The sequence below is a fragment of the Oryzias melastigma genome, linkage group LG19 (genome assembly GCF_002922805.2).
Source record: "Oryzias melastigma strain HK-1 linkage group LG19, ASM292280v2, whole genome shotgun sequence".
NCBI lineage: Eukaryota > Metazoa > Chordata > Actinopteri > Beloniformes > Adrianichthyidae > Oryzias > Oryzias melastigma.
In genome coordinates this window covers 8150965-8173453 of record NC_050530.1, presented here as the reverse complement: position 1 = coordinate 8173453, position 22489 = coordinate 8150965, and the positions used below count along the sequence as shown (strand labels likewise).

Sequence of the window (22489 nt, the reverse complement as noted above, 5' to 3'; positions counted from 1 at the left end):
GTCATAGAAATGCTCAAACATGCTCGTCCATTCAGATACACATTTCAGAGTGCGCAGAGGGCAGTTCGGGGATGAGGATTTTTTTTTGGGTCGGGAATGAGGAGAAAAGGAGGCAGTCGCACGGCTCACCCAACTAAGTACGTGCAGGGGGGGGAAATTAAATATTTTTTAGTTAAAATGTTGCACTTGAAGCTTTTGCTTTTCTGACATGACACAAAATTGAGAGCCGTTATGTGTTTTATCAATCCTCCATTATGCACAGATGTCAGATGACTGACGAGATCATTATTACATTTAAAGCAGTGGTCCCCGACCCCCGGGGTCATTTGTTACCGGGGCGCACAGAAAGAACAATTAATCTCCATCATCTTATTTTTTTGAAAATGTTTTATTTTGAAAAGTTACCGGATTTTCTCATTTACATCCTCACTTGACGCACGTCAAGCCCGCAACACGTCACATGATACATCCCGTTAAATGTAATCTCAAGATAGCAAAATGAGCAAAAAACAAACGTCTTTAGAAAGTTTGCATTGCGCTGGGGTAGAAACGATGTTGGTCATGTTATGTTCAGCTGTGTTGTTGTGACGTCATGAGGACCCAGCTAATAAAGTTGTACATGATAACACAGTGGATTAATGTTTTTAATGCCCCCCCCGGCTGGGCCGCGGAATAACTCCACACTGGCTGACCGGTCCACAGCCCCAAAAAGGTTGGGGACCACTGCTCAGAACAACAGTAAAATTAGTCAGTGGTTTTTGGCTTTTTTTGGACACTTTGTGAAAGCGTGTCTTATTACTGCAAGGACTTAAAAAGCAGTTAAAAAAACAAAACTTTAATACATAGCAAGCAAAAAAATAGCAGCTGTAAAAATCGTGACACAAATACCTAATTGGCTGCTTGCCATGAAAAGTTTCTTGTATTCCGGTAATGGAATTAAAAACTGTCCTTCAAGTTATTGCAGTTAAGTCTGTAAAAACCACAACAGCAGTGCTTCACATTCCTCTTCATGAACACACCCATCCTTTACCCCCTTATTCTTGCATCTCGTAAGTGTAAAGCACTTCAACTACTTACAAGTAATGAAGTAAAGAAAATAAATTAAACATGCAATTATCCATAGAGACTGAAATTATTCCTCAAGGACCCTCCAATAAACTTTTAAATTATTTCAGAGTTCCCAGTGGTCTTTGAATTATGATTTTACAGTTTTTAGCTAAAATCCAAATACCTGTGTTATTTTCTCGGACTTAAATTCTGCAGAGCAGAAGTAGTTAGAAATTCACCTCGGAATTGTTCGTTGGGACCACTGGCTCGGAGGAACCTGTCCGCCCATGATACTGAGAGAGCTCTCCAAGGATTGACTCATTACAAGTGGATGCATCAGAATCGAGTGAAACAGGGAGCTTATGGCCCTTTTGCAAACTATACTTTCTCATGTGCTCCTGATTCACAATGGTTTAAATAAAGTAATACTCAGAAATGCTAGCTTAAGCTTAATTTTCTTAATATATTCTACAAGCCTTTAAAAAAACAAAACAAAACACGATTTTCATTGGAGTGGCTATTTAAACATTAAATCGGTATAGGTACTGAAATTATTTTTAAATAAGGAAAACATCAACACTAACACAAATTAATCATGCTGAACACATTATTTTTTCTTTTGTGGAGAAAAAGTGAGATTGATTAGATGTAATTTTATTCAGGAAAAGCAGTCCTTTTAAAAGCATCATGGTCCACATAATTAATTTTTACCTCTTTCACAGAAAAAACAGGACCCAGAAAGTCTTACCCCATTGGCAGATTTTCATTGAGAAAAAAATCTGCCAATGGGGTAAGAAAAATGATCTTACAATCTTTAGATAAAAGTCTATTCACTTTGACATGTGTTCTTAAACTAAGAATTTTTTTTATAAACTTCATTGATAAAATAATTTTTCCTGTAAGACAAATATTTTTGAGACAAGGGCCTCTTTTGCTGTCTTAAGATTCAGTTTTTGAAGTATACCTGCCCTTTTATGTGATATGAATGTCATTAGTGGTCATTTATTTTTTGTGAGTTCTATTTTGTATCTGACTTAGTTGGTAAAAGTTTGGTTTGTCTCACTAGTTTATGCTAATGCTCCTTCCTTCATTAATTATACACCAATCAAGTTGTTGCAGAAAAATGTTCCTACAAGCCAGCAGGTACGTGATAAAGAGGACATTCTTGTATCACTTATTCATGTCTCTCATTGGCAGTCGCACTTTTCTTTGACACATTTATAGGGGGTTTTTAGGTGACCTTGTTTTTCAAGATTTTCCATTCTACGTTTTTAATTACTACTTAGGTCTCCTGAGAGCTTGGTTAACATTGGACTTGGATTTAGTGGGGAAAAATAGGAACTTCTATGGGGTGGCATGGAAAATATGCCGTAGATTGTGGAAATGGTGCAAGGAAAGTACCTTGAAGCACAACAAAGTTTCTGGTTTGGCAGACCTTATACAGCAAAGTAAAAATTACATTGCATTTCTTTTAACTTTGACGTGTTGGGTTGCACGTGACTAAAAAGGAATCTGAGGAGGGAGGAGACATTAGTTTATAGCATTCTTTCACCTTAAAAACAACCACATTTTTTACTACTGGCAGAGTTCCAGTCATGATCCTGACCTAATTTTCCTTTTTGTTCTTTCGGGTTTGCCGTGCACTCCTGCCCCGAAGTCATAATTTGTTGGAACTTCCAACTTTGATCTCAGCCAACAAGGCCAAGTGGGCCCCCAAATGGTTTAAAAGTGGGCAGAAAATGTTGACCCTGAATGGATTTGTGCGCAGTTTCCGTGGTGGGCCAACCTGTGTTTGCCCAAATTGGCTCTGCTGCCCAGAGATCGGTAGCCTGGGCGGCGACCCCGATAGCTCTGCCGGATCCTGGGCAGCGGAGCTTGCTACGCCGTCATACTAGCATAGCTAGCATAACTAGCCAGCCCACTGAGTGCCCACTTAAGTCAATGTGTCCAAACAGGTATGGCTCCCACGAAAACTGGGGACAAACTCATTTGGGGCCCACATTTTCTGCTCATTTTTAAACCATACAGGGCCCACTTGGGCTTGCTGGCTGGGATGTTACTCTCAATCGAGTTATGAAGAAGTTTCATAAATAAAAGTGGGAAATGTTGATAGACAGTGGGCGATATGATGATACATATCGTTTGGGTGATAGAAAAGTCTATCGTAGCATTTCTCTTTTAACGTTTCTAACCTACTTTGATCAATTATTACGGCAAATATGTAATTAATTAGCCCAAGGTGTTGCCTCGTCAATGTGTACACGAAAAATATATAAAAGTGAAAATAAAGACAAAATAAAGAGATTATTTGTAAAAAAGACAAAACACAAAAAAACCTCCATCTTGTCGTTTTGCGACGTTAAGCTGCTTTATGTCTTTTGATTCTCACTCACACGGCTTTTACGACATACTTCATGCTACTTAACATGAGTGCAGAACGATGGACGTGCAACAGCTTGAAGTTGTTTCCCCGGAGTTGAAACAGACAGATAAACTGATGCAGGCAGCTCAAGAAGAAGCACTTTCAGCAAAACAGGGGTACGTCTGTGTTTTGGTGGCTTTTTGGATTCATGACGCCCGACGCTGAGCAGAAGACAGCAATATGTAAATTATGCTAGGAGGCTATTCCCGCGCCGATTGTAACACAACAAACCTTCTATCACTCCAGGAAAGTCTACAAAAATGACCATATGAGACTAAAATAAATAAGAGTTAAACCGAGCTGTGGAACAGGGCTGTAACAAATATATTTGAGTACTCGTATTTTCGCGACCTGCTCAGAAAATTCGAGGACGAATATTCGCGATGTTCAAGATCTCTGATTTGTGATCTTTACAAATATACTTGAGTCTAGTAAAATATTTATTGCTCTGAAGTACAGAATAATTTTGGATTTTACCGAATGTGCATTTCTACTGTCACCGGAGCGTTCTGTTTTCAAAGTAAAACTAACGTGTGCTTCTTCTCTGCTCAAAATTTGAGATTGAAGTTTCGCTTATAAGTTCTAAAAAAAAAAAAAATTACTTTAACACCAGATATTTGGCTACAGTGTTTATATTGTTTTGGTTATAGTAACTATTAAACAGTTGATGCAATTCACATAACTGGAGAAATGCAGACTAGCTGATATGCTGCACTGCACAGCTAAAGCGCGGATGTGATCGACGTGAATCAGCTGATTCTGTCACTGAGAAAAGCGACAATTTGCATTAAAATGTAATGCTTGGAACGTAAAGTGTAGCAGAACTTTGAGGATGGAAAAACTGTGATTAACCTTATCAGAATTTGTTGTTAGATGACGAAAAAAAAAGAAAAAAAGCAAAAGTTCAGTTTAAATACATTTGACTCTTGAAGCAAATGGTGTATATATCGTGATATATATCGTTATCGCGATATAAAATAATTTATATCGTGATACACAATTTTTTTCCATATTGCCCAGCACTGGGTTTGTCGGATAATAGTGAAAATTTTCAAAGAAAATAACCCCACAGTGTTCAGACTGAATAAAATTGTCTTATTTTTGTTTTGTATCTGGTGTCTATATATACATATATATATATATGTACAGAGAGAGAGAGAGAAAGAGGGAGACATAAAAACCTTTCCATGAAAGTTCTAACAGCCTTTCAAATTTTTTTTAAACTTGATGTACATTAAATTAAATTTCCCCTTTTTTACATTTCAAAATACAATGTTCTGAATATTTCAAGTGCTTACTTGGTTTAAAAATGATAATCTATATAAAGAGCTGGGCCACCCTCATCAGTGACGGCCTTCAACTAAAGTTTCGGTTTCTTTTCTACAGAAGTGATACAATCTCTCATGCTGACAAACAAAAAAAAAACCTGCTGAAGTATTGAGGAAACGTCCTCAATCTGTTTTATCACAATAGAATTTAAAGCGCAAAGAATAGCCCAGCTATACACAGACACTATCTTTCAACACTGCATTATAAACCAATAATTACAAAAGACAAAAAAAAAAAAGCAAACCTCAAGGTGTCACTTTGAATTGGTAAAGTATGTCCCCAACTAGGGTCAGCACAGACTGTGGGTGTTCTCAGCCTTTGGTGATAATTAGCAGTAATATTTAGCAGTTTAATTTACAAGTTTTTCTTTAAATGAATTACATTTGCTTGTTTAAAAGACATTTCAGGCCCCGGCTTAAAATAAAAAAAGAAAGCAAAAAAATAAATAAATAAATTGCTGCATAAATGAATGAATATTTCAAAGATTTCTTACTTAAAAGTTGCATACATTTTTCCATTTTTTTAACTTTATTAAAGAATTTGTGTGGAAAGATCTACCAGGAAATAAATAGAATGTCTTTTTTTCCAGTACATTACTGGCTAATCCTTAGTTGTTTGAAGCTGTGCCAGCCTCCAACGTATAAATTCTTGCTGCATCCCTGCAGTCTCACCTGATGAACAGGCTTGCATGACAAGGCAACATTGTGATGTTTCCTTTGAGCAATTCTAGTTATTGAAATTAAAACTTTTCTAATCTGCTAGAGCATTTTTTTTATTTCTGCATAGAATCTTGGTTTCGTTTATTTTAATGTCATCATAGGTACTTTTATTTTGGCTCCGTATTTTGAATTCGAGCTCAGTCATCTGAGCTTTAAAGGATGGCAGGCAAATCTCTGCTGCCGCTCCTGCTTCTGTCAAGGCTGTGTAAGTATTTCAACAAATCATTTAATAATGAATAATAACAATAGTAAACATGTAACTCTGTGAAATGACTACTCCTCATAGGTGGATTGATGTTAAATGTCAATGTAAAACTTCTAATATATTAAATATGTATTTTTTTAAGGTGTTGTGATTTCACAAAATCAAAGTGAGTACAACATGCATTTTCTCTTATTTGTTTATGCTATTACTTATTTACTTAATTATTAATTTAAAAAAGTTTTTGAAAAAGATTAAGTCCTTATTTTCATTGGAAAATAGGGCAACCTAAGATAAGCTCAGACATGGGTTTAAACAGATACTTTATGTAAACTTTTGACCGTAAATGTGACTTCAGAATAGAAAAAGATTAGTCTTTTTTATGTTCAAGAATGTGTTTGGGTGTGTGGTTTATGAAATGTTTTGTAATTATTAGAAACAATACTCTTGACAGCCGTGAAAGAAGAAAACAAAACATTACTGACAAGATCAGGGTGTGTCTTGCATGGAGGATGCTCAGATTTTGGTTTCTGTTTTTTTGTGTCTTCATGAACAAAACCTGAATGCTGTTCACATTTCGGCATAGTGCTTCGGAGGTAGCCACAGCAAAACAGCTTTTATTGATCTGCACATTTAGTTTGGCAGAATTTTTTATGCCAGATGCCCCTCCTGACACAACTCTATATTTTATACTGGCTGGGGACAGGCACAGGGAGACCCAGACTTGGTCTCCCTTTTGGCTACATAGTTGAGCTCATTGCCCCCCTGGAAAACCAACCCTGGTTTCCCATGCGCCTGAATTTTTTTTTTTTTTTTTAAATAAAAGTGTCAGTTAGAACTTGATATTTCCAACAAAATTGATAATGTAAAAAAAAAAAAAGTGACTGTTACTGGTTATAAATTTGGTTAAAAAGGAAAGATTGTTTAAATGGGAAAATTCATAGCTTTTAGGTTAATAAAATAAAATATTTTTTGTTAAAAAAAAACATGAATAATTGCAGGCAGACCGGTTTCAATAACTTGACTTTAAGGATCTTTAAAAATAGATAAGAACAGGTTTTGCTACATCTAAATGTCACATCAGGCATGTTCCAGTAACACTTTTTCTTTCAAAAAAATCCCCACAAAACATTTGAATGAACCACTTTTTCTGAAAGATTTTAGGTGACGTCTTGAAGTTTAGTCTTGGCATCTGAACTTAAAAATCATTAGCACCTTTATTCAACATTTGAGATTATCTTGCCTCCTGACTACATCACAAATGCTTCACTAGTATTTGGTGCAACCACTTTGCATTAGGAGTTGTGCTAAATGAGTATAAACTACCATTCTTTTCTAAGTTCTATGTACAGCATCATCCTATAAAGATAACATTCTTTCAGCAGCAGAAGTATTCCATTTTTTTTGTCTGAAAACTGACTATTATAATGTCAACATTTAACTTTAAAAGGGTGATTTGAAATCCTTAAATTATCTGTATATCTACACTAAAATAAAGTGTCCATGATAATGTTTTGTTTTTGTTTAATTTTACAGCCACGTCGGCTTCCCCAACTGAGAGTGAGTTACATGTTTAAAAAAAAGATTCTTACTATTAAAAAAAAATAGTTATTTGAGTAAATTCATTTAAAAAATGCTTGGTTTTGAGAGGAAAACATATTTATTTTAAAAATGTTTTAAAATAAACTCTTTGTTTCGTTTGCAGCTACAGATGCCTTCTCAGTTCCGGGTAGGTGACCTTTTTTGGAATGTTTGTTTTATTCAGTGCGTGTCCTTACAAACTTGACAGATTGGATAGAAGTATGCTGCACTTGCTTTACAAACAAGACTGCGTCTATTAAAACAAAGAAAAATGTGCAATGAAAACCGTGTGAGCATTCTGGTAGATCATGCATAAAAAATGGGAGGAGTAGGTTCTAGTCATCTGTCCTCCTAGCTTAAATAGCTTTGGAATGCGAAAGGCAAAGACTATTAGGAGATTTTACTTTTTAATTGTTGGCCCTTTGGATACTCCTTTACTTCAGTTAGGATTTAGACCTTTAACACCTTTTACGCCTAAACTGATACTTTTATTTCTTCAACCAAGGTATCATTGGCAATCATCATTATAGACTTTCACTCAACTTGTTCTCATATGCTTTATTTTAGACCGTCCTCAAGTGTTTCAGTCTTGCAAAGCATCTAAATACAAACATTTTTTATTGCACAATCATTTCTATTGCACAGTCAATGTGTATAATGTTTTGCACACAAAACATCAGAAGTAAACAACCAGTTAGCAGAGTAACACAAAACTACTCATTTGTGTCTACATATATAGGTCAAAAAGATTTTCTTCTGAGAATTGTTATCCTTTTAAATTACTGATATGTTTACTTTTATTTACCTACAATGACAAAGTTTACCCGTACTCTTTTTACAGTATGTGAAATTCAACAATTCAGTATTTTACTTGTTTCAAAATGTTGCTTTTAATTTACTTTAGATTATAAAATAAAGCACACCCTGAAAGATGAAATATGTTAGAGTTGAGATCTATTTCAGCACTGACTTTTACATTTTTTTCCAGGTAATTTTTACCCAATTTCTGGAACTGAAAACCCTCGGTCATTTTTTGGAAGTTCTCCACTGATTTACCTGCAAAGACCTTTTGTCTACTTTGGGAATACATACAACACCATTTATGTATGTAACAATACTAATACCAAAACAATCTAACCAAATGCAATGGGAAAAAAAATTAAAAACAAAAATAAATGACTTCTTTTGGTTAGAAAATAATTTACACAGATTGTGTTCATAATTATGATGGAAATTTGTTAGAACTTTTTTCATAAAAAAATTGGACTTCATAATTTGTATTTTTTTCAGCCTTGAATAAACTGACTATAAGAAGTAAACCTGTTAAAATTTGTTTTCAGGTTAACAACAATGGGCACTTGACCTTTACTTCATCATACTGGTCATATTTACCCCAAAGTTTCCCACTATATGGATCTATGGACATAATTGCCCCATTCTGGACATTTATGGACAACAGTCAAACTGGTTTGATCCTCTACAACCAATACACCAATGGCAGTGTCCTCCAACAAGCTACACAGGACATTAATAGCTACTTCCCAAACCTCAACTTCAGCGCTGAGTGGGTCTTTGTGGCAACATGGTATGAAGTGGCCTATTACCCAACTACAGGAACAGTAAGTCAGAAGAGCAATAATGCGCTTTAACAATAATTAAGTCAGAACATCATTAATATCATTTTTTACAACACATTGAACTGCCTTGTATTCACTGTTATTCAAAGTAACATCACATCATCTATTATAGCGGTAGACTATATAACTTTTTACATTGATTACATAAGGAACTGTTACATGTTTACACAGGTTGCAAACAAATAAAATATGAAATCAAGTTGTAGAATTGCACTAGAATATTAAATGATTGTTTGAATGAAACTCCAGAATGCATTAAAACATTTATGACATTTTACAGAAAACTACTTTCCAAGTTGTGCTGATCTCTGGAGGAGAGAAGTCATTTGTTCTCATGAACTACGGTTCTCTTGCTGAAGCAGTTTGGAATGTTCAGGTTTGCCTCATGACTCTCAATATGTTTACTATGTGAGCATTAATTTGCAGTTTCTGAGTGTAATACTTTCATTGATGTATATTTTTGAATCTACAGGCTGGCTATGACACCATAAACTCTTTTCACTATTTTACTATTCCTGGATCTTTGTCAAGTTCTGCATCAGGCGTCAACTCCACTTTTAGTCTCAGCAGCAACATCAATGTAACGGGTCGCTGGGCCTTCCAAATAGACAGCGGTCCGGATAACTTCAAGTTTAAAGGTAAAGTCCTGCTGTAATTTTCACAGCATCATAACTGGTATTAGTTGTGGTTTTTGTAAACACAGTACTTTATCCAGGTAAGTGGAGAGAATCTGAAATTTGTCAAGAAAATGAAACTATAAACAGTATAAACATTTGTTCCTCTTTTTAGTTGTCAAAAAGAGAAATATGTTAGTTTTTACTTCACTTTAGATTATTGACTTTAGTTGATCTCAAACGCATACAAATGTTAGTATTGCTTTCAGCATTGACAATTTGATTTATTTTCAGGTCATTTTTATCCAATTCCTGGACTTGCAAGTTACCGGTCACTCGATGGAAGTTCTCCTCTGATTTACCTGCAAAGACCTTTTGTCTACTTTGGAAAAACATACAACTACATTTATGTATGTAAAAATAATAATGACAAACAATCTAATCAAAGGCAATAAGAAAAAAATAATTCACAATCAAAACAGTTTTCCTCTTGTCAGAAAAACTTGACTGCTTGTGTTCATTTCATATGATGAAGGAAATGTAATCCTATTTGCAGTGTTACCCAGCACTTTACATTAGTAATGTGTCGCACATCACATTGATAAGAAGCAAATATGAAAAGTTGATATGAATCAGTGTCAGAACATGCTCATTTATGGTGATTGTTTAAGAATTTGAAGAGTTATGGTATGCCAAAGAGCAAGAGTTATCTGTGTCACAGGCGACATCTACAGTTTTAAAAGGCTAACAACTATAGGAATCAATAAATTGACTTTTTCAGCTTTTGCAGTTAATGTGATGTGAGAAGTTTGAGCATTTATAAGTGCAATTGTGTTTTCAGGTCAACCACAATGGACACTTGACCTTTAATTCTCCATTTAGCTCATATACACCGCAAAGATTCCCACTCTATGGATCTAGGGACATAATCGCTCCATTCTGGACAGATTTAGACAACAGACAAAATGGTTTTGTCCTCTACAACCAATACACCAGTGGCAGTGTCCTCCAACAAGCTACACAGGACATTAATAGCTACTTCCCAAACCTCAACTTCAGTGCTGAGTGGGTCTTTGTGGCAACATGGTATGAAGTGGCCTACTTTCCAACTACAGGAACAGTAAGTCTTTTATCAGTAAAATTATTACCAGGCCAAGTAAATATTCGATTTTATTCAAGATCAGCAGTTATCTGTTCTTTTTGAGAATGCAATAAAATTTTAGACTGGGGGACTATAAATTGTTAATAAAGGTGATTTTTCAGACCAATTTTCTTTTCTTTTAGAAAACAACTTTCCAAGCTGTGTTGATCTCTGGAGGACAGACATCATTTGTTCTCATGAACTATGGTGCCATTGCCTCAACATCTCAGAACGTGCAGGTTGGACTCATCACATTACTTGAGGATTAATCTGCAGTTTCTGAGTGTAAATGCCTTTGTTCATATATATTTTTGAATCTGCAGGCTGGCTATGACACCATAGACTCTGTTCACCATTTGACCATTCCTGGATCTTTCTCAAGTTCAGCATCAGGCGTCAACTCCACTTTTAGTCTGAGCAGCAACATCAATGTAACGGGTCGCTGGGCCTTCCAAATAGACAGCGGACCTGACGGCTGCCAATTTAAAAGTAAATTGCTGCTTTTAATTGTTTTGAATACATGATTCCTGACAAAAATATAATGGCTCGTATCAGGCAGGATTTCAGCAACAACAGCAAAAAAAGATGACAACAGAATGACAATAAAACTGAAAAATGAAGAATAACAATTTTTATTGTCCTGTTTGAAAATGCTTTTATATTTTGACCAGGTTATTTTTCTTTTTATTACAAGTGTGTGTGTGTGTGTGTGTTTTTTTACAATGTTGTGGATTAACATGGACTATCAAGGGGTACATGAACTTCATCATCTTAAAGATAACTTTTTCCTGTTCTGTTTCAGACAGATCTGTGCAGTTGGGTGATTTCTTCTGGAGCGACAGCAACTGCACACAAAAGTGCACCTGCACCACATCAGGCGTTCATTGTATCACCAAGCTTTGCTCTTTCCCTGAAACCTGCCAGCAAACAAATTTTCAGTTCCTCTGCTTCAATGGTAAATCAGCTTAATATAGATTAATAACTTGATTAAACTGAAGTTCTGAAAGAGTTTTACAGAATTGATATTCAAAAATACACAAGAAAATGGCAAAATTTCATAATAATGAATTGGTCGATCAAAATTAATAGTAAAACGCAAAGATAAAGTTGTAAATTATACCAACATTAACAAAAATGCATTTGTTTTTGTACAGATCAAGAAATTAAGTTGAGTTTGTTAAAGTCTATGGTTTATACATTATCTGTTAAAATGGATAATCAAGGAGTATTTCTCAAACATGTTTGAGCACCTAAAATTGTCTAACTACTAAGTCTATTGAAATGTTTCTGATTATTCAATTTATAACAACATGAATGATTTTATGTTGTTTCTTTGTTTTATCTTAAAGGGCCGTACTATGATTTTCTTAAGCCTTTCACAGTGAGCTAATTCCTTATATTTGATCTTATATTACCTTTGGAACACTAAAATACAATTATTTATGAAATATCAGTTATTTTTCTGGAGTTTTTTCCTACTCGAAAGTAAAATGACTTGATTCCTAAAGCTCCGCCTTCTGCTGTGTGTGGTTACCGCCCATTTCATGACATGATCCTAGAGTCTGTCTTTCTTCATTTCTCACACAAAAATAAACAGTATCCAAATTTCTTCAAAGCTGGATGCACTTTATCTGCCTTTAGTGGGCCCAGCCATCGCTACACTGGTTTATTACACAAATGCTCTCGACGTCTGCACGAATGTGCCTGACAAAGGGATGGGGTCTTAAAGAAGCCCCGCGTCTAAAGTAACAAAACCTGTTTGAGCTGGAATTTCTTGATGACAGGACACAAGTGGAAGATATATGGTATTCTGCATCTAAAATAAAAGTTTTTGCTGATCACCACTAGCTCAGTGGAGAAATTGAGTGTTAGTGTTAAGAGTGGGAACGGTGCTGTCAGAGCAGACTCTTCCTAGAAGGAGCGGTTCAAATCGTGCTGTCGTCAGCACAATACCGTTCGCTCGTTTTCGTGGGTATGGGAGGGGCTGCTGCAGACGGCGCAGGTTTTTAGAAGATTACTCTTAAATGCATGAATGGATCAAAATACCGCTTTGGAGTTCGTTATAGTGAGGAATGAACAGTAAAATGCATTTAAAACCTCATAAAGTAGAATTTTCATGGTAGGGCCCCTTGATTCTGCTTGATTCACATTCTAAGTGGATATAAATGCTCAAAGTTTTGTCCATTTTTAGCAACAAGAGTAACCACTTTTTTTTTTTTTAGAATTAGACTCGTTAGTTTAACCATGTATAGTTTATTTATTTATTTTTGTTTGATTTACAGGTTCATTGGCTTCAGCAGTCTTAAGTAAGTGTATTTCTTTGACTTATCTTGGTTATTAATCTGTTATTTCTTCTGTCAAAATATATGAAAAAAGAATAAAATGTCAAACGGAAATGGTTTCTATTATGTCTTTTGATCCATAACGAGAGCTTGCCAAATTTAAGAGTGCATCCCTCCCTCTTCTTCTTTTTCTTTTGGCTTTTCCCTTCAGTGGTCACCACAGCAAATCAGCGACCTCCATCTAACCCTATCTTCTACATTCTCTACTCTTAACACCAGCTAATTTCATGTCTTCGTTCGCTGGATCCGTAAACCTCTTTGGTCTTCCTCAAGGTTTGCCTGCCTGGAAGCTCTAGACTCTGAATCCTTCTCTCTCATATATTTGAACATAATTTGTGGTAAAGTTAAAATTAAGCTACATCAAGATTTTAAAGGAAGAGCTAAACATAGCAATTTATACCAGTTTGACATCACATGATCTATACTATGAAGTTGCCTAGTTATCCTAGTCTTCTTATAGCGTCATGTTATTGAATTAAATATGAGTTTTTTGTGGTTAAATAAAAGAAATTCCTACAACATAACAATCTCACAACTACCTCATAATTATTGGATATTGTTCAAAGCATTTCTCATGGAAAACCAACTAAATTTTCTATTAAAAATAGAATCAAAATGGTGTTTCATAAGACAAGTTATTACACATTCTGGTGTGTTTGGTCATTTATTTATAGTCAAATACTGTTCAAAACCTCTTTAACACTTTTATCTAATTTCACAATTTAAAATCAAGTTAACCTAAATACTATTGATGTTGGTATGAATTTAATCGGCACTGACTTTTTTTTTTTTTAACTTGTTTTAGGCAACTTTTATCCAATTTCTGGAACTGAAAGCCCTCGATCTGATGATGGAAGTTCTCCACTGATTCAACTGCAAAGACCTTTTGTCTACTTTGGAAATACATACTACACAATTTATGTATGTAAAATGGTTATTGACAAAACTCTTTAACGAAATCAAATCAATTTTAAAATCGCTTCATTGGCTCCCTGTGCAATTCAGAATTGTTTTTAAAATTATTTTATTGGTTTATGGTATTGGGGCTTCATATTTATCTGATATGATTTCAAGGTATGAACCCTCGTGGACCCTGGGGTCCTCTGGTACAGGTCTCCTAGTTATTCCAAAAGTCAGAACAGAAACGTATGACGAGGCCTCATTCAGTTACTATGGACCTTTTCCGTGGAACAGCATCCCAGAGAGACTCAAGGCTGCAGAGACTGTTCATGTTTTTAAAGGAAGACTCAAGACCTACCTTTTTAATCTGGCTTTTACTTAAAATTTATAAAGTTATTTGATATTTTAATTGTCCCATAATTGTCCCCTCTTTTTACTCAGTTGTTTAAACTAACATAGTTCCATCTATGATTAAAATGAGCAAATAACAGGCAATTGTTTATTACTGCCCCTCTGTTTTTAGGTCAACCACAACGGACACTTGACATTTTCTGCCCCATTTGGATCATTTTCCCCTCAAAGATTCCCAATATATGGATTCAAAGACATAATTGCTCCATTCTGGACAGATTTGGACAACAGTCAAACTGGCTCAGTTCTCTTCAACCAATACACCAGTGGCAGTGTCCTCCAACAAGCTACACAGGACATTAATAGCTACTTCCCAAACCTCAGCTTCAGTGCTGAGTGGGTCTTTGTGGCAACATGGTATGAAGTGGCCTACTTTGGAGCTTCAAGAACAGTAAGTCAGTACATTATTACAGACAGATTCAACAAAACATACATGTTTTAATACTAGGTCATCTTTTAAAAGCTGAATAAATTTATGTGAAACAGTGACACAACCAGCCAACCAAAAGGTAGTAAAAAATGTATGCTTTTTTTCAGAAAATAACTTTCCAAGCTGTGTTGATCTCTGGAGGACAGAACTCATTTCTTCTAATGAACTATGGTTCGATTGCCTCAACAACTCGGAATGTTCAGGTTTGACTCATTACTCTTCATCTGTGAGTATTGATTTGTTGTTTGAGTGTAAACACATTTGTTGATGTATGTTTTTGAATCTGCAGGCTGGCTATGACACCATAAACTCGTATTACCATTTCACCATTCCTGGATCTTTCTCAAGTTTTGCAACAGGCAGCAACTCCACTTTTAGTCTCGGAAGCAACGTCAACGTAACAGGTCGCTGGGCCTTCCAAGTAGACAGTGGAGTTAGAGGCTGCCAGTATTATTGTAAGTTGCTGCCTTAAATTCTGATAAATGCATACTTTTGACAGCTTTATATTTAAGGGATTATGTCTGATAAGGTGTCCAGTTTTAGAAATTAATAAACAACTTGGAGGCGTCTTGCTGTTTGATGTGAAATGGAGAAAGTTAATTCATTTCTGATTAAGGGACACTTTGGAAGGCATTATGCTGCTTGTGGTCACTTCCACAATAAAAAAAAATGAATTGATTATTAGTAGTTTAATCTTGTTTTTTATGGTTTTATATGATACGTGATGTGATGCCTTTAAAGTTGATATGAGAGGAATGTAAATTATACATATAAGTTATATTATTCTGAGCTATTATAGATTAATGTTGACTGTCATGATCTACGTGATTTCCAATATCTTAAAGATAACTTTTTTTCTGTTTTATTTCAGACACACCTGTTCAACTGGGTGATGTTTTCTGGAGTGACAGCAACTGCACACAAAAGTGCACGTGCTCCACATCGGGCATTTTTTGCATCACTGAGCTTTGCTCCTTCTCTGAAACTTGCGTGCCGACGAACTTTCAATTCCTCTGCTTCAATGGTAATTCAGCTTAAAATACATGAATAACTTGATCAAACTGAAGTTCTGAAAGTGTTTAGAAATATTGACGTTAAAAAAAAGCCAATGCAACATTCAAATAATGATAGTTTAAAAATAAATGCTAACGTTGTACACAATAAAATTTACAAAAATAGGTTTACTCTTCAGATGTATCTATAGTTTATTCAGAATAGTTTGACATTTTTAGTTTGTGATGAATCTGGTAAAATGTAAAGTTATGGTTGAATGTCTCTAATATGTCTGAATGCCTAAAATCATCAAACAAATGCTGCATCTATAAAAATGTTTTATTGTTCTATTTCAATAAGGAGAAATATTAGGAACACGAGAAAATATTTATTTCTGATACAGAAAGTTTTGCATGAAATAAGTCCATAATCTTAGGGTGTTAGACTCTTACCCAATTACAATTTGCCTTGTAGGAATAAACTTTGACCGAAGATGAATAAAGCCCAGAGCCTAGAGGCATATGGTGGTTACAAGTCAGATCACGACAAAGGATTATATGTCTCTGAGGAGAACAGGGTAATTGGAGGGTTGGGAAACTGACTAGAACACAGAAAGACAATCCTTTGTGAATTTTAAGGCAAACATATGATTTAATTGTCTTAAAAAATTACGGGCTCTTTAGTTGTTGCTTCAAACTGAAGACCTAATTAAAAATGACGAGTGACATAACAATATGGTATACCTGGAAGAGACGTGAATCCTTTATAAGGAAATTGTGTCAAAGTTCCATTTAGAGACACATGAACAATTTTATGTTGTTTTTTCTTTGGATCTAAACCTGTCTCTTTTGTTTGATTCACAGTCTCAGTAGTGGTCCCCCCAGTTACCAGTAAGTTCTCAATTTTTACAGATTTACTCATTAATGCAATCAAATATTAAAAACACAATCAATATTTCTTTCAAGTAAAATGAATCATTGTTTTTGTAAATAATGATTTATTTTGTGTGACTTACAGCCACATTTGACCCACCAGTAATAAGTAAGCATAGCATTTTAACTGATCTTATTCAGTTTATAGTCTCTTTACAGTTTGTTCTTTGATCTATGAAAAGCTTTTAATCTTTGACTCTTTTTCTTTTTTTTTAACCTTACCTGTCTACTTTATTAAAATTTCAGCATCAGCAGAACCTCCAGTTATTACAACCACATCGGCTCCACCAGTTATAAGTAAGTTCTTTATTTTGTTAGATTTTGGTTATTTTTTCCATCTAAATATATATGTATTTAAAAAATCAAAAAAATCAATGTATTTCGCTTTATAAACACATGATCTATATGACTTGCATATACAAGCCTTCTTCAATTGAACTTTTATTGCTTTTAATCATGGCTAAGATAGTAAATGAAAAAGGAGTGAAAAATATGCGATCAAGATTTCAAGAAATAAATAAATGGGAATTGTGTTTTAGTACTCAGTTTATTAAAAAAAATGTAAATCTTCAAAATTAAATCTTAATTAATTAAGATTTAATTTAAGATTAATTAATTAATCTTAAAACTTGCACTTGAACCAATATTGTACAAAAGTCACAGCACCCTTGTTTTTACACACACAAACATGACCATAAAATCTTTAACTTTTTGCAAAGCACAGAGAGAATACCTGGAAAATCAGATCTATTTTGGCTAAAGAAATATTTATATGAGGAATGTTTTTTTTAATTGAATTGTACTGTCTTTGATTTATTCACAGTCAATTCAACACTTCCAGGTAAGTTTACTCTTTATCCTTAGATAATATCATAGTTTATCCAGAAAATCCAAAACATTACAGACAGTATTGTTGAACCAACATTGTTTTTTTTTCTTCCAGACTCTCTTTATCCAATTTATGGAACTGCAAGCTCTCGATCTGATGATGGAAGTTCTCCACTGATTCACCTGCAAAGCCCTTTTGTCTACTTTGGAAAAACATACTACACAATTTATGTATGTAAAATGGCTATTGACACGACCAAATCAAATGCATAAAAATATGTTAAAACTGAATATTTTCTCACTCTGATCAAAATACATTTTAAACAGCTTGGTTTTTTTTATAGATAAAGACAGAAATGTAGAAATGTATTTGACAATTTAAGAAAATTATTAAATATATATATATATATATATATATATATATATATATATATATATATAGTTACACCTGTGATTAAAGTGAGCTTATAAAGTGAGATTGTTTATAACTGCCCCTCTGTTTTTAGGTCAACCACAACGGACACTTGACATTTTCTGCCCCATTTGGATCATTTTCCCCTCAAAGATTCCCAATATATGGATCCAGAGACATAATTGCACCATTCTGGACAGATTTGGACAACAGTCAAACTGGCTCAGTTCTCTTCAACCAATACACCAGTGGCAGTGTCCTCCAACAAGCTACACAGGACATTAATAGCTACTTCCCAAACCTCAATTTCAGTGCTGAGTGGGTCTTTGTGGCAACATGGTATGAGGTGGCCTACTTTCCAGCTACAGGAACAGTAAGTCAGAAGAGCAATAATACGCTTTAACATTAATTAACCTTGAAAACTTGATTTAAATTTCTTAAAAATAGTTAAATTTAGACACAAAATGTAAACTTAGAACAAAATTATGAAAACAGAAATGTGTGAAAATCTACTTCAATGTAAAATAATTGTAGATAAACAAATACAATACATTTTAATATTTTTCAGAAAACAACTTTCCAAGCTGTGCTGATCTCTGGAGGACAGAAATCATTTGTTCTTATGAACTACGGATCAATTGCCACAGCTGGCTCGAATGTTCAGGTTTGTCTCATTATTCTTCACATATGAATATTGATTTGTTGTTTCTGAGTGCTAATGTATATTTTTTGAATCTTTAGGCTGGCTATGACACAACAAACTCGTATTACCATTTCACCATTCCTGGATCTTTCTCAAGTTCTGCAACAGGCAGCAACTCCACTTTTAGTCTCGGCAGCAACGTCAATGTAACGGGTCGCTGGGCCTTCCAAGTAGACAGTGGAGTTAGAGGCTGCCAGTTTAATGGTAAGTTTCTGCCTATTTCTGGAAAAATATTAATGCAGAAAATGACATCACACTTAATAGTTTTCAAAATCAACTAAAAACATAGTTTTTCAGAACGCATGTTACTGGGTCAAACACACTAATGAGTCCCAAACCCTCGGGACGCAGACCTGTACTGGTACAGGACCGGTACCAGCTAGAGGAACGCAGACCGTACCGGTACCCTTACCCAATACCCTAACCCTGAACTGGTACCCTAACCTGGTACCTGGTTACTGTACCCGAGGGTTGGGGTCCAGTGATTTGATGGGAACCGCCGGCACGTCAAAAAATAATGAGTTGGGGATACCCAAAAATGTCAACAAGGGGTGAAGAAGGGGCCCAAACCATACGTCCATATATAACGAGTTGGGAGTGAGAATATGTAACGGATTCACATGGACTGCCATGGACTGTGTGCATTTCAACAGCTTAAAGATAACTTTTTTTTATGTTCTGTTTTAGACACACCTGTGCAGTTAAGTGATTTCTTCTGGAGCGACAGCAACTGCACACAAAAGTGTACATGCACCACATCAGGCATTCACTGTGTCACTGAGCTTTGCTCTTTTTCTGAAACCTGTGTGGCGACAAACATTCAGTTTCTCTGTCTCAATGGTAATATAAATTTAAATAAAGAGAAAAAGAGAAAATTGCACAATTTCATATTGTTTCTATTAGTATCATAACCGGTCTGTTCTGTTTGATTCACAGTCTCATTTCCTCCCCCAGTTACAAGTAAGCTCTCATGTTTAACACATTGACTCAGTAGATACAATAACTTGTTCATTTCAGGGATAAAATAATTCTGATGAAGTGTTGTTATTGTTGTACAATGCTAAATCACTTTGTTTGATTTACAGCCACAGTAGCTCCACCAGTTACAAGTAAGCCCCCCCCCCAACACACATTTTAACAATAAAACATTAACATGCTTAAAATGTTATGGTTAGATGAAATGATTTTTCTGTTGTTGAATTCAAAATTTTGTGCTTTGTTTGATTTACAGCCACTTCACCTGCCACAATTCTAAGTAAGTTCATCCATTTGACAGATTTTGGTTTGATTATCATTCTCATTGATTCAGTCTAAATGTACTTAAAAGAGATAATAATATAGAGAAATAAACCGTTTTGGTAACACTTTATAATAAGATTCCTTAACAAGCTTTAACACATTAATAAGCATTATTAACATTCTTATAAGGTGTTAGTAAGACATTTATCGGTGTAATAAGCCTAATAAGGCTTATTAAATTCCTAAGTTAACACATTTACAAGCATTATTCATGTGTTAATATGAAGCTTATTGTTACATTTATTACCATTGTATACGTGGAACAAATAAGTGTTGACAAGCTTAATAAGAATCACTAACAAAACTTGTTAACAGATTAGTAATCCTTACAGTTCTTGTAAGACATTTATTATCATTATAGATGACTCACACTAACTTATGTTTTAATAAGCTTAATAAGAACCTTTAATAAACTAAATGATTAATTTATTGCATTAATAATGTGTTAAATGCTAGTAAAATATTTATTAGCATTATAGGTCTCTTGCAAATACCCGATAGTGTTAATGAGAATATTGACTACTCAGTCAGACCATTGTCTACTAAGACCACATTAGTAAACTGGTAGTAAGCTTAATAAATGTGTTAATAAACTTCATAAACCATTTATTAAATGTTTTGCAGCACCATATCTAAAGTTTGATCAAATCCATATTAGTAAACTGGTAATAAGCTTTACAAATGTGTTAATAAACTTTGTTAACCATTTATTGAATGTTTACAATAAACAAGCACAAAGCATAAAACTTGTAAAATTAAACTTTTTTATAAACCATTTAAACAGAAATATTTATAAACATTATGCAACAATAAAAACATCTGCAAATGTTTAAACATTTTGTAAAATCACTTTCAAGCTTTAATTAACATTTTCAGCAAGTGAGAAAAACTTTCTGAATCAGACTCTAAACAGATGTTTACAAACAACTATTTAAAAAACAAACTTTTAAAGGCAACAATAGCTGCGTTTCCATTACACTTTTGCGCAAAACTTTATCGAAATTTCTAGAATTTCGATATAACACTGTTTCGAAAAAACAGTGTTTCCATTAAACCATGATTATGCGAAAAACTCGAAGTAATTCCCGCGATAAGTCATTAAAAAAAACATGACGACGGATATAAACACTATTTTCATGTGCAGTAGATTCATTCACATTTCTGCCACGGAGCTAGCTCTCATCCTTTCCATTCAGAGAAGACGTCTACGTCTGATCCGAGCCTTGGAGCGGCAGGCTCCTTATACGTGGGAGCGACGTAGAGTCAAACAGTTTTGGGGAATCGTGGTTGAAGAATTCACCGAAGAGCTGTGGATTCAGCATTTTCGCATGACATGCTCAACTTTTGATGAGCTGTGCGATGCTGTGGGACCTCTTGTGGCGCCCGCCGTGCGGTGCCCAAGGCAGCCAGTTGCTGTGAAAAAGCGCATTTGACCAGCTTTTCCTGCTTCCTTTCCGAAACGTCATATCCGGTTAATGGTCACGTGACTCGTTTGTTTCGAAAAAAGTGTTTCCATTACAGTTTTTCGAAAAACTACTGTTTCGATACGGCCCAAATACCACCTCCTCTAAGCGCAAAAACTTTATTTCGAAAAAGGCGAGTTTTTTCGAAATTGTGGTGTTTCCATTAGGAGAATTTAATATCGAAATTCCGTTTTTCGAAATTTCAGAGTTAATGGAAACACGACTAGAAACACATAAAACCACTAAAATATTCCTCATGTTTACATCAGTGATTCATTATTTTCCAGTAAGAGTTATAAAATGCGCAGATTTCCTTTATTTAGCGCGTTATTTCTGATCAGAATCAAGTCGAAGTAAAAGAACTACCAGAACACCGTTACCCACAATGAATTGTTTTGTAGTCATATAGACGGGTTGAAGTCAGTGCGGCGCCAGATTTGCAACAGCACCCGCCTGGGTTGGCGCTTTCCCGCGATATTTTCATGATGATTGACAAGAAACGTAAGAGTCCAAAATACCCAACATACACCGCAATCCAGGCGATCTTCTGCGCAGCGCCGCGTCCGCCTGCATGATCTCAAACACAGCTATTCTGACGGCGGGTTCACACTCGACACGGAGCGGAGGAAGCTTTCATTCGGCGCCCATATTAACCTACGGCGTATCCTCCGCGGAGGGCCCGTTCGACGTCTGGTCTATTTTGTGCGCGAGCCGCGAGTGATCCGGGTCAATTTTGGCAGGAAGTTACATCAACATACATGAGAAAATCCGGTTTATTTTTAAAATATAATCAATTTTTCACAATAAAACGCCACGATTGACAATTGCGATCGTGTTTTCGTATCTAAACAGACTGTAGAGACGAAAATAATCTACACACACACACACAGCCGGGCGCGCGAGCATTGACACACACAAAACAATCCCGTGGATTAAACACCCTCATGGTGTCCTTGGAAGGATGCTTCAAAAAAATATATATATATATATCTGGCTGACAGAGTTTATTAACACATTTATTAAGCTTACTACCAGTTTACTAATATGGTTTTGATCACACTTTAGATAAGGTGCTGCAAAACAT

The 22489-nt window shown here is 35.1% G+C and overlaps 1 protein-coding gene across 1 annotated transcript in view; it reads left to right on the top strand.

Annotated features, from left to right (window-relative positions):
- Positions 1 to 3047: 3047 nt before the first annotated feature.
- The window catches only part of LOC112154008 (alpha-tectorin), a gene marked incomplete in the record, with an annotated part of 54112 nt that continues 34670 nt past the window's right edge, over positions 3048 to 22489 (top strand). Inside the window, 28 exon segments of the mRNA XM_024284544.2 lie at positions 3048 to 5722; positions 5865 to 5888; positions 7256 to 7279; positions 7425 to 7448; positions 8289 to 8404; positions 8641 to 8919; positions 9218 to 9313; positions 9410 to 9575; positions 9846 to 9961; positions 10393 to 10671; positions 10836 to 10931; positions 11016 to 11181; positions 11495 to 11647; positions 12975 to 12998; positions 13840 to 13955; positions 14458 to 14736; positions 14883 to 14978; positions 15065 to 15230; positions 15647 to 15799; positions 16632 to 16658; positions 16786 to 16809; positions 16947 to 16997; positions 17524 to 17541; positions 17644 to 17759; positions 18035 to 18313; positions 18509 to 18604; positions 18682 to 18847; positions 19331 to 19483. Of these exon segments, the coding sequence (XP_024140312.2) occupies positions 5677 to 5722; positions 5865 to 5888; positions 7256 to 7279; positions 7425 to 7448; positions 8289 to 8404; positions 8641 to 8919; positions 9218 to 9313; positions 9410 to 9575; positions 9846 to 9961; positions 10393 to 10671; positions 10836 to 10931; positions 11016 to 11181; positions 11495 to 11647; positions 12975 to 12998; positions 13840 to 13955; positions 14458 to 14736; positions 14883 to 14978; positions 15065 to 15230; positions 15647 to 15799; positions 16632 to 16658; positions 16786 to 16809; positions 16947 to 16997; positions 17524 to 17541; positions 17644 to 17759; positions 18035 to 18313; positions 18509 to 18604; positions 18682 to 18847; positions 19331 to 19483 (3349 nt within the window).